Source organism: Delphinapterus leucas, unplaced genomic scaffold, assembly GCF_059928025.1.
Source record: "Delphinapterus leucas isolate spDelLeu-1000000601 "Yukka" unplaced genomic scaffold, BTC_Dleu_Yukka2 spDelLeu_asBTCV2_sq72, whole genome shotgun sequence".
NCBI classification, from domain to species: domain Eukaryota; kingdom Metazoa; phylum Chordata; class Mammalia; order Artiodactyla; family Monodontidae; genus Delphinapterus; species Delphinapterus leucas.
This window is the reverse complement of record NW_028322281.1, coordinates 221,892-238,879: the sequence shown is the minus strand read 5'-3', so window position 1 is coordinate 238,879 and position 16,988 is coordinate 221,892. Positions and strand designations below refer to the sequence as shown.

At 40.1% G+C, this 16,988-nt stretch overlaps 1 protein-coding gene across 1 annotated transcript in view; it reads left to right on the top strand.

Moving 5' to 3' along the window:
- SNAP91 (synaptosome associated protein 91) overlaps positions 1-16,988 on the top strand; it is a 156,160-nt gene that overhangs the window by 113,212 nt on the left and 25,960 nt on the right. Inside the window, exons 14-21 of the mRNA XM_089906135.1 lie at positions 661-675; positions 824-991; positions 6,952-7,059; positions 7,702-7,965; positions 8,205-8,282; positions 8,443-8,514; positions 8,939-9,022; positions 10,301-10,384. Coding sequence (XP_089762261.1) covers positions 661-675; positions 824-991; positions 6,952-7,059; positions 7,702-7,965; positions 8,205-8,282; positions 8,443-8,514; positions 8,939-9,022; positions 10,301-10,384 — 873 coding nt within the window. The remainder of the gene's footprint in view (positions 1-660; positions 676-823; positions 992-6,951; positions 7,060-7,701; positions 7,966-8,204; positions 8,283-8,442; positions 8,515-8,938; positions 9,023-10,300; positions 10,385-16,988) is intronic.

Genomic DNA, 16,988 nt, shown 5'->3' with positions numbered 1-16,988 from the left:
TTGATGCTGTATAATCTCTCATATTCTTCTTAAAAATAATTTTCATATGTTGTCACATAATGTTTATAAATTAGAGATTATATATTGAACTGAAAAACACCTGGTAATGTGAAACTTACAAAGAAGAAAATAGTTTAAGTTAGAGTTTCTTTTTTCTAACCCCTAAACTTGCATTCAGCTTAGTATGTTCCACAGTCAAACTATAGCCATTGTAAAGCCTCTATTCATGCTCTGGTATGACACATCAAATAAAGAGGATCAATAAAATTCAGTTAACTATGGTTTCTTCAGAATTGACAACTACAGTATAATGAAATCAACCAAAGCAGATGAAATGGTAAATCTGATAAGAAATCGATTGAGTTTGTCAAAGTTGTTTAGACCTAGCTTAAGGTAAGTCTCTTGACCTTCCTTGCTCTCAGTTTTCCCATCTATGAAGTTGGAAAGTTGATCTGGAGGATCTCTGAGGTCCATTCCGGCTCAAAAGTTCTATGGTAATAATAGGTAATACATTTATTTTTTAAATTTCAAATGGTCCAGAAAGGTACATAAAGCTAAAATTTCTTCAGTTAGTGCCTCACCCTGCTTGGACATTGGTGTGGTTGAAAGTTTCAGCTTTATCTCTTATTTCTTCATATGCTGACCCATGGACATCGATAGACCTCTTGGGAGAGGGTGAGTAAAACTTTATTTGTAAACTTCTGTTTCAAGAGACTTCCGTATCTTAATAACTGTCCTCAGTTTGATCATTTGGAGCCTGGTATATCTTTTGTCCTTTCCTTTTCTTCTCTTCCATTTGTTCTCTGTCTCTGGTGCGACATAGATTCTCTGGCTGCACTTTCCTCTGTTCCCTCCGAAGCACAGATTTCAGATCCGTTCGCACCAGAACCTACTCCTCCTGCTACAGCTGCTGAAATTGCAACTACTTCAGCCTCTGTCTCAACTACTACAACTGTCACTGCTGTCACTGCTGAAGTGGATCTCTTTGGAGGTTAGTCAGTCACATCACTTTTCTTTCATTTTCCTTCCAGGATTGCTAGCGTTAAAGCATTTAAATCTTTTACATGATAGAACATGGCAGATAGATAGAACATGCATGGCAGAGTGTTTAACTACTTTTAAAATGTTTATTCATATATATTTATCTTTGCTCAATTTGTCAACTTCATATTCATTTAATTTTAGTGATTATAGAGCAAAGGTTGCAAATGCTTTGGACCTATTCAATTTTCTACTTTTTGCGAAGTTAGGATTTAAGCTGCTATTAGAACTCTTGTCCTGTATATGCTCCAGCCCTGCAGTATCTATAATAGTGGTACCAGATCTTTCTATCATATTTAGAATTGGTTTTTTGGCATTTTTTTAGATTTGAACTAGCTGAGAGAAAAAAATGTTTGGGGAACATGGGAGGAGAAATCCTGGCCTAAGTTATTTTTTAAGATTTAGGACAAAAAAAAATCACCTAAGTGGAGTTCAGATCTAGAGGTCTCTGAAGAGAGTTTAGGGATATGTCCATTTTTGCAACTTTTTAAGCTTGTTCTGTCCAAGCAAAAACTTGGATCATCTTTGGCTTCAGAACTTTGAGAGATCACTGGAGTCGGCACTTGCAACGCTGATTGAAAACAGGTTTATATCAGACTTTGAAACGATTGTCTGAAAATATTTTTTCCATGCAAATGTAAATTCTGACACAGAGTTGATTTACAGCTGTAAGCTTCAGTCAAATATCCTACACTCTGTCAATATAATATGCCTGGACCTGATGAACCATCTGAAACCAGTTTATTTACATCTTCCCATTTTGAGTGGTGCTAATGTCCAAACCTGGAGAAGTGCTCATTATGTGTACATTGAACAGTGTTATAGTCATCATAGTTTTGTGTTTCTTCGTTACAGTATAACATCTTTCCCAGGGCATTTTGAGAATATGGTAAAGAAATTGGAGGAAGCAAATGATAAGGGGTGGGGGCAGGAGAGATTTGGCAGGCTCTGGTGGAGTTAACGTATTCCCCTGGGAACGTACACTTACTTACGCACTGTCACATACCACTGTGCTACATGCCGTGCCCCAGTCTCTGAGGCTTGCCAACGTTGTCTAAGACAAGGAGTACTCAGCGGGACACAGCATCGTTGCCTCTGTTTCATGCGAGGAATTTGATCCTGCCTTGTTGCACTGCCATTCTGTTGCTCTTCCAAATCTATTATAGGAGAAATTCGGGGTTTTTTGTTTGTTTTTTAAAGTAGGAGAAGGGATTTGCATACTCTTGAATAATTTATTATGAGGAGTCATCCACTAGAGAAAGTTAGTTTTTCAGTTATGCCTCTGTAACTTTTGAGACCAGAAATTAAAATATTAGCTTAAATTTATAAAAACCAACTTCTTCACCCCATCCTTCCTACCTCCATTATTGGTCTTGAGTATGGATGGTTTCTCATAGGCTTATGTTCAGAGAAAAATTCAAGGAAAATATGGACGGGTTGGATGACAATTTTGTACGTGAGCATTTCTATTCCTTTAGCTATTTAGATTTTTGTTTTTCAGCCCATTTTAAGGAGCTTAATTGCCTATAAGAAATCAGTCAACTCCATCTTGCTTCTCTCATGGTCCTGCCTAAGATGTTTCTTGGAAATATTCTTTGTGCCATTATGCTGTTTGTGTTAATCATTTATTACTGCTTTGATGACAGTCATCAAGCAGAAGAATCTGTATGTTTGAAAATATTTTCGTGATGTCAGTCTTTCTACCCTGAAATACAAATTTAAAAGGTCAGTACTGTAGAAAATCATATGATTTAATGCCAAAGAATGGAGGCTGTCCTTTAATTTCACCAATATCCTTTCTAGTCATCTGGATGGAGGATAAGTAAAGATGAGTACATCTGCAAATCTCATCACAATTATTTTTACTAATCTTTATAGTTCTGTAAACTGTCTCCCGGCCTCTGATAGCTATAAAATCTCTATCTTTTATGTTCAGAAATCTATATGTGTCACTGTCTGTCTTGTAGTTTTCAGTGATACTCCCTGATTTCTTTCGTGTTCTTTATGGATTTATAAGGAATCATTTAGAGGTAAGATTTTAAATTAAAACTTAAACTAAAATCTCTTTGGTCGTGTTTTGTGGCCATTTTTTTAAAAATTTTGTATCTCTAAAATGGGCAAGTGGTAGAACTTTTGAATAATAAGAGCACCAGTTATTTCATTTATATGACTTTAAAATATCCCCTTTGAGGTTTTATGTAGCATATATAGCAGTATTAAGTAGATTTCTTTAGAAATAAGCTTAATGAATTTTAATTTCTGAATAATGGCTAATTGTTTAATTTCAGGACTATGAGATACTGAAATGTTGAATTTTTCTATGTATTTTAGTCTTGTATTTTCATTACAAATTTGAAAAATACGGAGTGTCTGTTATTTTAAAATACTCAGATTGATACCCACATAATGTTTTAGTCGTTTCAATGTAAGTCATTAAAAAAAATTTTTAGAAACATTATATTTACTAAATGCTTATTTTTTTTAAGGGAACTTTTAAGAAATGAAATCTGCCTTCTGCCTTCTGTGGTCAGGCAGAACAGGACTGCAAGGCAGTGTTATGCTTTAAAAATTTAGTAAAACTTACAGATATTGATAAAGATAAAACACAAAATCCTTAAAGGCATTCTGTTTTTCACTGATGCAAACTCTACTAACAACAGCACATTAGTTTGTAACAATACAGTTTTTTTCTAAGGAGTGCAATGCTAAATTGATGCTAATTTCTCTACATGTTCACGCGGGTACCCTTTCAGTCAACTGTGTTAATTTGTGTGCAAGCCTCCATGATGGTAGGCTGTGAGCACAGAACCAAGTGGCTGGAAAACCAAAGAACTTGCCTCCCAAACCTGACTTCATTTGAACAAGTTGGTTAACCAAGTTAATCAATCTTCCTTAACACCAATACTTAAATATAAGCACTTACAACTAGATTTCATGTAAGAGCCTTATAATCTGGGACCTTTGGGGAAGAAAATGAACTGGAATGGTGACTCTTGGGCTCAAGACACTGAGAATGATTGAAACCTTTGTGCCGAGTATGTGATTTAAAGATGGTGTGTCTGCCTGGAGAAGACAGGGAGAGGAGTTCAGGCTGGAGAAGACAACAGCAGTAAGAAATTTTTACAAAGGTAGTCAGTCACATGATAAAAAATGAGGGAGAAAATTCTTCCTAGATTGCCAGAAGGAAGAGAAGGCTAGTCTGCAGCAGTGTCAAGAGACTGGTTTGCTGAGTAAGGCTGGACTGAGTCCATAACAGTAGAAAAGCAGGAACATGCATTTCCTGGAAGTAGCACTGGTAGGTAATGGGCAGAATATAGACCTGAACTGCAAATGGGTAACAAGGGAATGAGAACTAGATTGGAGATTGCTTTAGCTTTCAGTGCTGGAAGGATAATGCTGCCATCGATGATGAAAGAAAGCTGGGTAGCTAAGAAGTTTTGCTGTTTTTTTAAACAAAATCAAAATTATCTTATTGTCTCTGACAGTCCCGGGGGGTCTAGTGGGCTCAGCTGGACGGTTGTCTCTCAGGGTCCCTTTCGTGGCTACAGTCAGACAGTGGCTGTGGGGCTGGGATTATCCAGTCTCACTCGTTCACATCTCCATCAAATGGGCTGGGAACACTTAGCAGCTCGGGGCTGGAGCAGCTGGGGCTCCTTTGTTTAGGAGAAGTGTTGACAGTTGATGAGTTAAGTTTACAATGTTTAGTTTCAGAGAAGCATTGAAAGGAGATGTCTTGCTGACCGGGAATGGAGGGACACCACCTCTCCTAAAGATATAACTACAAATATGGGTTTCACCTACGTACACAGAAATCATAATTAAGGAGGCCAGCCTGTGAATATTTGTTTGAACTCTAGCACTGATATAACTGGTGCTTATTCCATCCTGCAAGGAGGGGACAGTATAGTAGAATGTGGCACAGTTCATAACAGTAGAGTGGTCAAACACCCAAACCTCCATCTAACAACTTACAGCCAAATCCTGACCCCGCCACTTGACGGACCTTGGTCACATCCTCAGACTTTACAAGTTTCTGTTCTCTTATCTACAAAGTGGAGATGATAAAACCTATATCACAAGAAAGTTGGAGGAATTAAATTTAATAACGCAAATAAAATATTTACACAGCGACTGGCACATAAATAGTGACTGCTATTACTGTTTCTGTTACTTCCAATGGCATTACCGTCAGTTCCAAATTTTCTAAGAATGAAAAGAAAGAAAACAGACCTGACCCGTGGCAAAATATTTTCAGCCCTTCCAACCTCCTCTTAGACTTTTCTTGTGGTCTTTTGCCCCAGCTGTTAGGGCTTTCAAGTTGCTCTAAGTCCTCTGTGATAGTATTCTTAGCATGGCATCTGAGGAGGTGTGTCTGTCCTATCCCCTGGTGTGTTTTTCCTACTCCATTATTATTATTCAGCCTCTCCCCTGACTGCCCTCTACTCAGAACATATATATATTCCCTCAGTGTAGCTGTGGGAAGCAATCAAATCAAGCTGTAACATATGATTGTCCCATTGTCCCTTCTAGGGATATTTGTGTTTTTGTAAAGGACCTTTTAACTCAAGCGAGTCTCTAATGTTTAATGTTTGTTAAGGCCGGGCTTCAGGACGTTACCATAATGTGTCTCATCTCAGATCAGTTTGGAACACGCTGGGTGAACCTGAGAAACAAGTGTCTCGACTGCAGGACTTCCTGCAGCCCAATACACCACATAAATCTCTGAGAAAGTGGGTATACTATGTAGCATTTCCCAAGCATGTTTGACAAACTCTTTTTAATGGCTAGAGGAACAGTGTTCTAGGGAACACTGGTAGATACTGCAGAAGGCGGTATTTTAGGATGGGAAATCTAGCAGGTCAGTGGCAGGTTCTTGTTGGTCCCTACCTTCCAGAAATTTCTTCTAGGCAAGGCATATTTATGATGGCTTCATTCCTTCTGTAAAGGGTTTCTTTGAAAGCTCCAGGATTTTTTTTTTTTTTACCATAATTAACATGGTGTGTTGACAGAAACACATTGGGAATCATTTGTACACATCAGCCACTGATAAATTGGACATTTATAAATGGAGGCTGCCTGCATGTTAATGGATCTACTGTATATTGTTATAATCTACTATAGATAGTTATACACTTGTAGTCTTAAAACATGAAACTACATTTTTAATCTGTTGAAAATGGATCATTGACCACATAACTGGAGCAATTCAGTATTTGAAAACAACTATAAATTTAAGTCAAAATAAAGGCATTGTGGTGTCATCTCCTAATTTTGTTTCTTTAGTTCTTTAAAACAAATCCTTGGTTGTGTCTGAAAATGTTTTTCAGGGATAGTGAAGATTTAACTTTTAGGAACATTTAGTATACCTTTCATGTTAACAGTGTAATTTTGTCTGTAGTAGACTATAAAAGAACATGTAAACTAAAATTGTTTACATCATCATCATATATTTAATTTTATTGGGCTTAAAGAAGATATCCGTGTTTGCTAGAAACCACTAGTCAGAGACATCATAGTAACATAGTATATAAATATTACCTGGACATGAAAGATCGATGTCTTAAATTGCATAATAAAGTTATTTTTGTGTTTTATTTTTCACATCCATTCCTTCCTAATGATACATAAAACATGCTTCTCAGAGCCCTTATACAATGAGAATCTGTTACCTTTTGGATCCTCACAGGCCTCAGCAGGATCAAGGCTGTACCACTTGCATGTAACCAACATGAAGGGGTGCCAAGAGTCATTGTCTTGTGACCGCCAACAGTGCATGGGCCATAAAAATGCGTTTCAAGCAATTCATGTTGTATAAGGGAGCCTTCTTTGCAATTTAACTTGGTTCTTTTACTACATTTTTCTTCTCTTTTTATCCCTTTCATTTCTGTTGTTTTAAAACCTGCACCCAAGATGCCTTTGCAGCTTCTCCCGGGGAGGCCCCTGCAGCATCCGAAGGGGCCGCTGCGCCAGCACCCCCGACCCCTGTAGCCGCGGCGCTTGATGCGTGTTCAGGAAACGGTGGGTTTCCAGTCCTGAGCCCGTCTGTTGTCGTTCTGTCCTGATGTGAAACTCCCGTAGCTAGACTTGGCTCTATGTGTTTCTAATTTTGCTTTCTTCTGAGCATAAAGTATCACTCATCGTAACGGAATAAAGAATGCGGGCACTTGAAAACATTAAGAAAACGAAGGGCATCCTTATCAAAATTGACAATTTCTCAAGATTGACAATTTTTGTCAGTGCAAGTATGCTCTCTTAATGTTTTTTTGTTTGTTTCCCTGTAATGCTGTATTGTACTCTTTTGTAACACTGAGTTCCAATACGTTGGCATGTTTTCATGAATTTTCCAAGCTACCAAATTGACCAGATTAAAGTAAGGATTTGAATAACCATCTCTGATCCTAGACTGTAGGCTAATCTGACAATACTCTGAAGTGTTTCCGTTTCTGAACTTCGTGGTGCCTACTACATTTTCTTTTCTCTTTAGAAAAACATCCTAATGACTGACCCCTGCTAATAGGGTAGTAGCTCAAAGCAGGCCGCCTAATGCCTAGCTCGCATGTGAATATCTGTGCCAGGTGTCTCGTACCTATAGTTTTGACGCCTCTCTGTTGTCTGTTTCCTTACTGATGCCGTATGTGTCTCCACTTTCCTTTCCCCAAGACCCCTTTGCCCCATCTGAAGGTAGTGCAGAGGCTGCACCCGAGCTGGACCTCTTTGCAATGAAGCCACCTGAGACCAGTGTTCCTGTAGTTACCCCTACAGCTAGCACAGCCCCTCCGGTTCCCGCCACCGCTCCTTCTCCTGCTCCCGCCGTCGCAGCTGCCGCCGCTGCCACTACCGCTGCCACCACAGCTGCCGCTGCCACCACTGCCACCACCTCTGCCGCCACCACCACCGCTCCTCCTGCTCTAGATATCTTTGGTGGTAATTTTTTTTTGTCATTGTCGTTGAACTCTTTCCACCTGGTGGATTGAATTCTGGTCCTTGTGATGTACTGCATCCGCACCTCTGTCTGCATGGTGACTGTGTCATTAAATGGTTCTCCAGCAACCATTTGCAGCTCGTTTCAGAACCCTCCAGAGTGCTCATGCACAACTGGAAAGTGATGCTGTTTCAGGCGGGTTTGTCCAGTTGAGTAAAGGCATGTGTGTTCTTGGTCTTAGATTTATTTGAGTCTGCTCCCGATGTCGCCCCCGCGCCTAAGCCAGATGCTGCTCCTAGCATAGACCTGTTTGCGACAGGTAAAGCCAACTCCCGCCTTTCTTTACACTACTTTGCCTAGATGTTTTCATGACTAAGCCCTTTGTCCTCACCTGTGATAATGCACTTGTTAGACTTGTGACTTTGATTTCAGCTCTCTACTTACCTCTGCTTGGTTTTGGTTTGTTTCACTTTTGGAAGATGCTTTCTCCTCTCCACCACAAGGGGCCTCTCCCGTGCCTGAGAGTTCTCTCACTGCTGACCTCCTATCCGGTGAGTGCTTTTGCCAAGGGGAAGCCTTCCGAGATGTCTTGTGGGCATCATATGTGGAGAGGCAGATGCGAAAACACACGGGTTCGTCTTGAGTTCTTTTACACTCAAAACTCACTTTACAATAAAAAAAAGTCTCATTTTGTGTCCATCTCCAACTGATGAGGGTAAATATTTCAAATCTACTGCCGATTGAAAAGAGAAAACCTCTTTTTCACACTAAAACCTCTGACCTCAGGAGTCAAAAGTTTTATTTTCTTCTGGAAAGTATGTATTTTAAAATCTGTTGGCTTTTCCTTAACTGTTAAGATTGTCTACAGTCTTCGGGCTATTCAACATGAAATCTCAAGAAGCCGTTTGTCGAGGCTCATGGTTTCATTTTCCTTTGGGTGACATGCACTTTGTCCTGTTCTGTGCTTTGCTACAGTGGATACATTTGTAGCACCATCTCCTGCAACCACTGCCTCGCCAGCAAAGGTGGATTCTTCAGGTGTGATAGACCTTTTCGGGGGTGCGTATCTCTCCTCCTTCAACACTCACAGAATCTTTTATTCCCTCAGGATAGCTTTTAGATCTTCTGTTTCATGATACTTGGTCTTTTTTCTTTCGACTATGTGAATTTATTTCCGTCTTTTAAATGTAAACTTACGTTCACATCTTTTCCATTTGTCATCATCATCTACATGCGCGTCAGTTCATCATATTTTTTAGTGCATGTCCTAACAAAACCAGATCATTTTTCATTTGCAGTCTTTTCATTTGAAGTCTTTGTGTTTTTAACTTTTTGTTCATCCTAACGTAGAATCAGCTGATTGGAATTTCCTTCTACTGCTCTTCCTTAGTGATCCTGATCTGTTGGCTAAATCAACATTTCTAAGCTCTTAAAAGCAATATAAACATAGATAATTCAGAATTGAAAAGACATAAGCCAGTCGGAACTGAAAGCATAAGCTCTAGATGTCATACATTATTCTATAGGGTTTATTTATGTTGCGTTTAATGTTTCTAAATCCTCCCAGAGAACTGGAAGAGGTTTCACTGATTTACATGCATTTTCCTTTTCCTGTGTGTTATCAGAAGACAGGCAGATGTACTGAATTAACTCTTGAACTACTCATTTGGATGATACATTCGAAGTCTTCTATTAGCAGTAAATTTATAGGGAAAAGTCCAGGTTTGAAGTGATTTCTTCATGAACGTCTATAAATGTGTATGCTGTGGGGTAAAATACCATCCTTAGCAAATTAAACCCACAGTGAGTACCTATAGTACATTGACACATCATGGCGTACAAAGATGTCACAGTCTGTGACATTCAGGGGCTCAAAACTTGTGCAAATAAACACTGAAATTTAATATATAGGTACAAGTAGGGCTGCTGCTGTTTAAATTAAGTTTGTTAAATTTTATTTAATAGAGTTCTAAGTGGGAAGGTTCTTTCATTTTACCTTTGGGTAAAAATTTTAAAAACTTTGATCCTGTTTGGATAGGAATTAGAATTTACAGAATTTAGTCCCAGAGTTTTAGTCTTAAAAAAAAGAAAAAAGAAAAAGAATTCTCCTACTCTTACAGAGATGTTAATTCTTAAATAGCCTAGAACTCATCTTTTGAGAGAATAAACTGGTCAGAGCGCAATTCAGTCCACTAAGTCATTTAACACATCCACAGCAGACAAGCTTACCTCACAGAGTGTCATGTCTGTGCATTTCTCGGGAAATCACTTCCCTTACTTGCTGTACTTACTGTTTACACTCTTTTACTTTTTTGCTGCATAATGGATAATGGGTAGATGCATTTGGAAGTAGTGCTTCTGAACCCCAACCTGCATCTCAGGCTGCTTCTAGCTCGTCAGCATCGGCAGACCTACTAGCTGGTAATTAATTACATTTACATAAAATGGTGTTTTGTTAAAGTTAAGTTTGGGTGTATTTTTATAAGTAACAGATATTATATAAATTTCAAGGTGCATGTTTTCTTTCCCTTTTGAGACATGAAATTGAAAAGCAAGACATTGTGTAATAGAAGGTTGATTATTTCCCAGGATTTGATGAAATTGGCCTTAAAATCACAGCTGTACACAAGCCACCCCTGTGGCTCCTTGGGTGCTCTTAATATGCGTTACTTTCAGTTAACACATTCCTTTTTTGTTTATTAAGGAGGTAATGTGCTTATGTAGCAATTTTTATCTTGTATTGCCCATGCCCACCTTTTTTTTTTAAGGAATTTGTGGGGAAAAGTACCGTGATATTTGACAGTTGGTTCTGTAACATGAGAAACTGTTACAGAATTCCACCCTTGGGTTGAAGCCGCTGCTACCTATATGTTACTGTAAAATAACTGATTATTCTCTCTGAAAACCCCTCGAGTGATCCCAGTTCAACAGGGCCATAGTGTGAAGTAGATTGGCACAAGGTGCCTACGATTATTGCTCATTGCCAGGATGGGATAGATAGAATAACGGGAAACATTTCAGCAACTCAAAGATAGTAAAAGCCAACTAATAGTTTTTCTTGGGACCAAATCAAAGTGTGCTTAATGATAGCTAGACCTAGACATTATTATTGTTACAAGCAAAGCATTTGCCAGTTGTCAGACCACAGTAGTAAGTTTCAGGTTCAAGTTCTCAGTCAACAGTGTCTCAGCAGACGTTGCTGGTTTACCTTGCTCTGACTTGACTTAGAAGGGTACGTAACAGGAGGTACGGCAGTGGCATCGCCGAGGCCACAGACACTCAGATGCAGCTTTGATGTCCCTCTCCTGTCATCACAAGGGATGCATTTTGTCACAAGGCTGGCAAGGGGCTGATGAGAGTGTGGCTCACATCAGCACAAGGAAGTCACCAACGTCTGGAGTCTCTCAGCTTCAATTCCCTGCTACCCAGGTAGCCCTTGATAGGGTGAGAGACTAGTTCTCATTTTTTTAGTGTAATGAACAATCCTGACACCAGGAACGGCAGGCTAAGGAACATTCTTTCTTGGATTAGTGATGACTAGGGACCTCGTTAAAGGACCCTCATCAGCTTTCCAAGTTGTAGGAAGTTTGACACAAGGTCCAGAGTCTGGAGGTGTCATCACAGCCCAGCTGTTACCCTTTCCTTCTATCAGTCATTCAGACAGGTTGTTTAACAGTCTTTCCCAGGGGCAATAGCATTTCTTTTGCATCTTTCCCATTCTCTCCAGACTACCCTGGTTAAACGTGACAGTCTTGTTTTCTGAATCCACTTCAAACCAGTAACTGCCAACCGATATTTTCCTGAAGGGTGAAGAGCCAGGGTTCCACTGTGATGTCACTGTGGACTTTGGAAGCTACAAGTATAAGAGGCAGTGCACTTAACACAGACCACAGCTGGTTACTTGGGGAAAACAGTACTACCTTGCCTGGCTTTTCTCCTGACCTAGGTAGTCTTCATAACAGCTTCAAATTGGTCACAGTAACTTTGAAGCTCTTACTAAACCAGTAAACTTAATCCATGTTTTCAAGGTTCAGCAAAAGGATTTTAACGGGCCACAGAAATAGCATATTTGGGGGAAATGACCTTGTCAATTTTTACATGAGGTTGCTAATTATAAACCTTTTGCTCTGAAGTTATAATTAAGCTTCAGGTAGCACATGAAATCAAACGTTCTGGCTTTTTGCAAAATTCTAAGAAGTCTTTCTTTCTCTCTGGGTAGCCCCCATCCTGCCACAGACCCCAGCAAGGGGTTTGAAGCCTGCCAGACAGAAGCCTGGCAGAGTGGTCAGCCACCACTGACCACATCCAGCACTGCAAAGCCATGTCGTCTTCTCCAGTGTCCCCAGTTTGTTTGGGCTCTCTGTGCTTCCAGGGCTAGAACCTGAGATACTGTGTTTCCAAAAGAGCCAGGTACACTAGAAACAGGAGCAGAGAGGCCAGTGGTGAAAGCCACTGTTCCCTTCCAGTGCCAAGTCAGACGTCAGTGACAGAGCTGAGAGATTTGATCCTGGGAGATGAGATGGATCTCAAATACACCTGTAACGAGCAGGAAGGGTTCTGTCACCTACTGCTGAGTCTAAGAGCAGGTAGCTGAGCCTCCACCGCTCAGCTTGGTACATGGATGGGTCCCACGGGGGAAGTGCACAGAAAATGCAAGTCAGGTCCCTTCACTAGAAGCAAGCTTAGATTACTCAACTGTGTTGTCCATCCAGAAATCTTAGTAAAAATGCGGTAGAAAAGAGCAGAAATCAGTGCTGAAAGTGACAGTGTCATTTACATAGGTGGTGTTGTTTTTTTTTTTAATTAATTTATTTTATTTATTTATTTATGGCTGTGTTGGGTCTTCGTTGCTGCGCACGGGCTTTCTCTACTTGCGGGGAGGGGGGGCCACTCTTCGTTGCGGCATGCGGGCTTCTCATTGCGGTGGCCTCTCTCATTGTGGAGCACGGGATCCAGGCACGCGGGCTTCAGCGGTTGCAGCCCGCAGGCTCAGCAGTTGTGGCTCCTGGGGTCCAGAACACAGGCTCACCAGTCGTGGCGCATGGGCCCAGCTGCTCCGCAGCACATGGGATCCTCCCGGACCAGGGATCTAACCCGTGTCCCCTGCATTGGCAGGCGGATTCTCAACCACTGCACCACCAGGGAAGCCCTACATAGGTGTTGTTGACTGTGCCCTTCCCCCCTTTTCCACCGTATCTTCTTGTGATTATTTCAGTGATGGGAAAGGTATTTTTGTGTACATGTTTTCCTCTATTTTTTTCCTATTTAAATTAATTAACTTTTTAATATAAATAGGTATAAATGGGTTTTAATGTCTAGTTTGCTTTCCAAATATTTCTTGAAATTGAGTTTGTACATTTCTGTGTCTGATTTACTTGGCATGGGCCAATATCCTGATGTAAGAAATTTTCACCTAATATCCTGATATAGGAAATTTTAAATTACTTCTAACTTCCCCAGGTCTTAATTATTTGGGCTGGTTTTTCATACTTCTGTTTTGCTTATAGAAAAACATTTTTCACGCTTGCTCAAGTAACAAAATAGCAAGAAGCCATGTTTTCAGTGAAGAATATCATGGACCATTAATGTAATTCTATCTTATGAACCAGAAGCAACTTTCCTAGCCAAAAAATGAATAAACACAAACCCTGCAAATATATACAGTATAAAATCACAGTCATATTTGTATAGGTAATCTAGCTGACAGTGCCTATTCTGAGCTTTCACATTGCCTAGACATATTTATTTGATGAATATCAGTGATAGGACAAACATTCGGGGCCCTGTATTATGGTAATTTGCAGTGAAGCTTAGCACTTGGGTTATATCTGTGTGTGTGTCTGTGGAGACAGATCAGATAAGTCCACAGGCTATCGAAATAAAGAGGAACATTATTTTAAAAGATAAATGAGCCTAATCACGGATAACAAAGAAGTCCACAACTGGGCTTCCCTGGTGGTGCAGTGGTTGAGAGTCCGCCTGCCGATGCAGGGGACACGGGTTCGTGCCGTGGTCCGGGAAGATCCCACATGCCGCAGAGCGGCTGGGCCCGTGAGCCAGGGCCGCTGAGCCTGCGCGTCCGGAGCCTGTGCTCCGCAATGGGAGAGGCCACAACAGTGAGAGGCCCGCGTACCGCAAAAAAAAAAAAAAAAAAAGAAGTCCACAACTGCCATCAGGTTCAAAGTAGGAATTTGAATTAAGAAAAAAAGAGAGAGAGAGAAGGTTGTATTATGTGAGTCTCTAGAATCTTGTATTATTGGCTTTCAGTAATAAGACGATTGTGAAAGAGTAAAAAAGAAAAATAATACACAGACACAGTAATGGGAGGTTTAGACTGTCCATAATGTAATGTCCGTTGCTTGACTGGGAAGAGATCTCACCTTATGCTTGACTGAGGTTAGATTTTTTTGAGGGCATAAATATGCATGTAAATAACAAGGGAAATGCAATAAAGATGTAGTGTAGATGTAGTGTAAATTTTAAAAATGATTTTTAGAGATTTTAAACCAAAAATTAAGAATCATCTCAAAATTGGGGAGAAAGCTTTATCAAAACTTGGTTTGTAATTTAAAACTAGAAAATAAAGGCTAAGTGGATAATCTCTTAAAAATGGGCTTATCTCCCAGAAAAACTTGTTTTTCTTCTTCATTTAATTTACTTCTAGAACTGTCAGATAGTACCAATTCCACAATTGAACTATGGATAAAGTATCATCTTAGTCACCTTCTACTCCTTGAGTAAAAATTTCAAGTTCTGTTTGGTGCGCCCAGTGTGGTGACACTAGAGAAAATTCTAGAAAAGGCAACTGCTGTGGCCAAGGAGAACAGACTAACAGAATAAGTCTCTCCAAGTCATCGAGATTACTGGTGGGATGCAGGTATTACCCGTATCTCAGACAGAGTCTGGCTGGACCCTTGAGAGTTAAGTTTATAACAAATAGAAGGAAATATTATTTCACACAGTGAAGAGTAAAGCTGTCAAATTCCTCTCATGATGTACCAGCTGAAAATACAGATGTTTGAAAGCTAGAGACAGATTCCTGGATGACAGTGGGAAATGGATTATTAAGGGAGGTTAGGTATGTTGAAGGATATGAGGTTGACTTCTGAGGTTGACATTAAACGGGAAAACCATGTTCTTCCATAATAGACCATTCTGGGGCAACTGTGCCATAATCTGTACTAGCATAGGACTGTGCCTCTTCCTATCTTTGATTCCAAAGGTAGGGAAGAATAGGGGCCTGCCCTGCAGGTCCTTCATAGTTTTGCATTCTCTGTTAACCACGTGACACAGCTGGCTTTTTTTTTTTTTAGCAGAGCCACAGAAGTCCTTGAACTGATTTAAAATATAGCCATGTGGAAATAATAACTAACCATTTCCACTAAATGGGAAGGTCTATAGAGGACCAATTCTTTCATCCTCTCTGGGGGTCAAAAACAGAAAATTGTCAGACAAAAGGTTCCCAGGGTATTATTCCTAGAAATATCGACTCTCTCAGATTGATCTTAGTAAATGGAATTTAATAACTGACTTTACCACTGAGAATAAGGGAAATGACAGTGTCTTTAACATAATAGAGCACGTGTGAGTGTGGGGGAGTATGTGTGGGAGTGTGGTTATCTACCCGATGGTTTTAACATTGCGCTCCTTCAAGCCAGGTGATATGTAGGCAATGACTGTCAGTTTTGACATGTCTGCGTTAACAGAACTTCATTAAGTGTGTAGGCCGTTCCCCTGTGGAAAGATACACTCATAAGACTGATCATCTGTGATAGCAGGCAGGGTGCCTGGAGCTGGTGATTCAGTTGTAGAACAGTTCAAACGTGTCTGCAGGACATCCGGAAGCCTAGTGATTATTACTTTATTTTCAATTCCACAAAGCACCTTTCTTAATATCATTCAGAAGCATAGAGAAAGGAAGAGTCGTGGTTAGGATTCTCTTATTACTTACCTCTATTCCAGGGCTCTGACACTCTTCACTAACTGGAGGAGTTCCCCAAACTCCTTAATTAATGTCTATAATTTGCCTGCTTAGCTCTTCATTAAAGAGTATAGCAACAGATTTTTCTTCTTTAACATAATCCATTGGTTATTCTATATCACTTAGCTTTTTAATTAGTCTAGGTTTGTAAGGGCCCCTGCTTCATAAGAACTGAGTATAATGGGGGAAAGTCATCTTTCTAGATCTCTGTCAAGTTCATAAATGTATCAGAAGGGGACAACTCTGGCGTTACTCCTGGCTGTCGGAAAGACGCCAAGTAGTATTGTGGTGAAGAACCAAGGCTCTGGAAGATTCCTTTGTGGAATCCTGGCTCTGCACTTGCCATCCTGTGACCTTGGGCAAATTATTTAACCTCTCTGGCCTCAGTTTCCTCATCTGTGAAACTTCCTAGGGTTGTTGTGAGGCTTAAATGAGCTAATATATGTTTTAGGTTGAACAATATAAAATTGCTGTTTTGTAGGATCAAAATAGTCAAATATTGGCAGTTCATGTGATTCAGATGGTTCACCCTAAAAAAAATGCTCAGAACAGTGCCTGGCGCTTGGTGAGCCTCGTGCCAGTTTTGGCTTTACCATCACTTTTTTAGAGAAAGCAGTAATTGTTTTCCATTGAGTAGTGTTATTTATTCACCTATGGGAATGATCTGCTTACCTTATGAAACTGAACAGCCCTAAGCAGATGAGCCCTGGGTAAATGCACGTATTTTTCTATTTCTGAATTGTGGGTAGGTGTGTTCACTTCTCTTTGCATCTTTTCTAACTGGAAAAATAGGATTGAATCAGATGATCCTAAGGCCCTTTCCAACACTAACGTGCTGTGATTCTAGAATAGTCTCTTCTTGAACAAGTTTTAAGAAACGGAGAGTCAAGTACAGTTGCTTGCACGTTCACCTGTAACAGAGAGAACCACACCCTAGAACAATTGCCTAGATTTCCTGCAGCCGTATTCCAGATTGTGTGGGATGTCTCCAAAAAGTCAGCATTAACACAGCCACCAATATCCCTAAAACCGAAGCAGTCATAT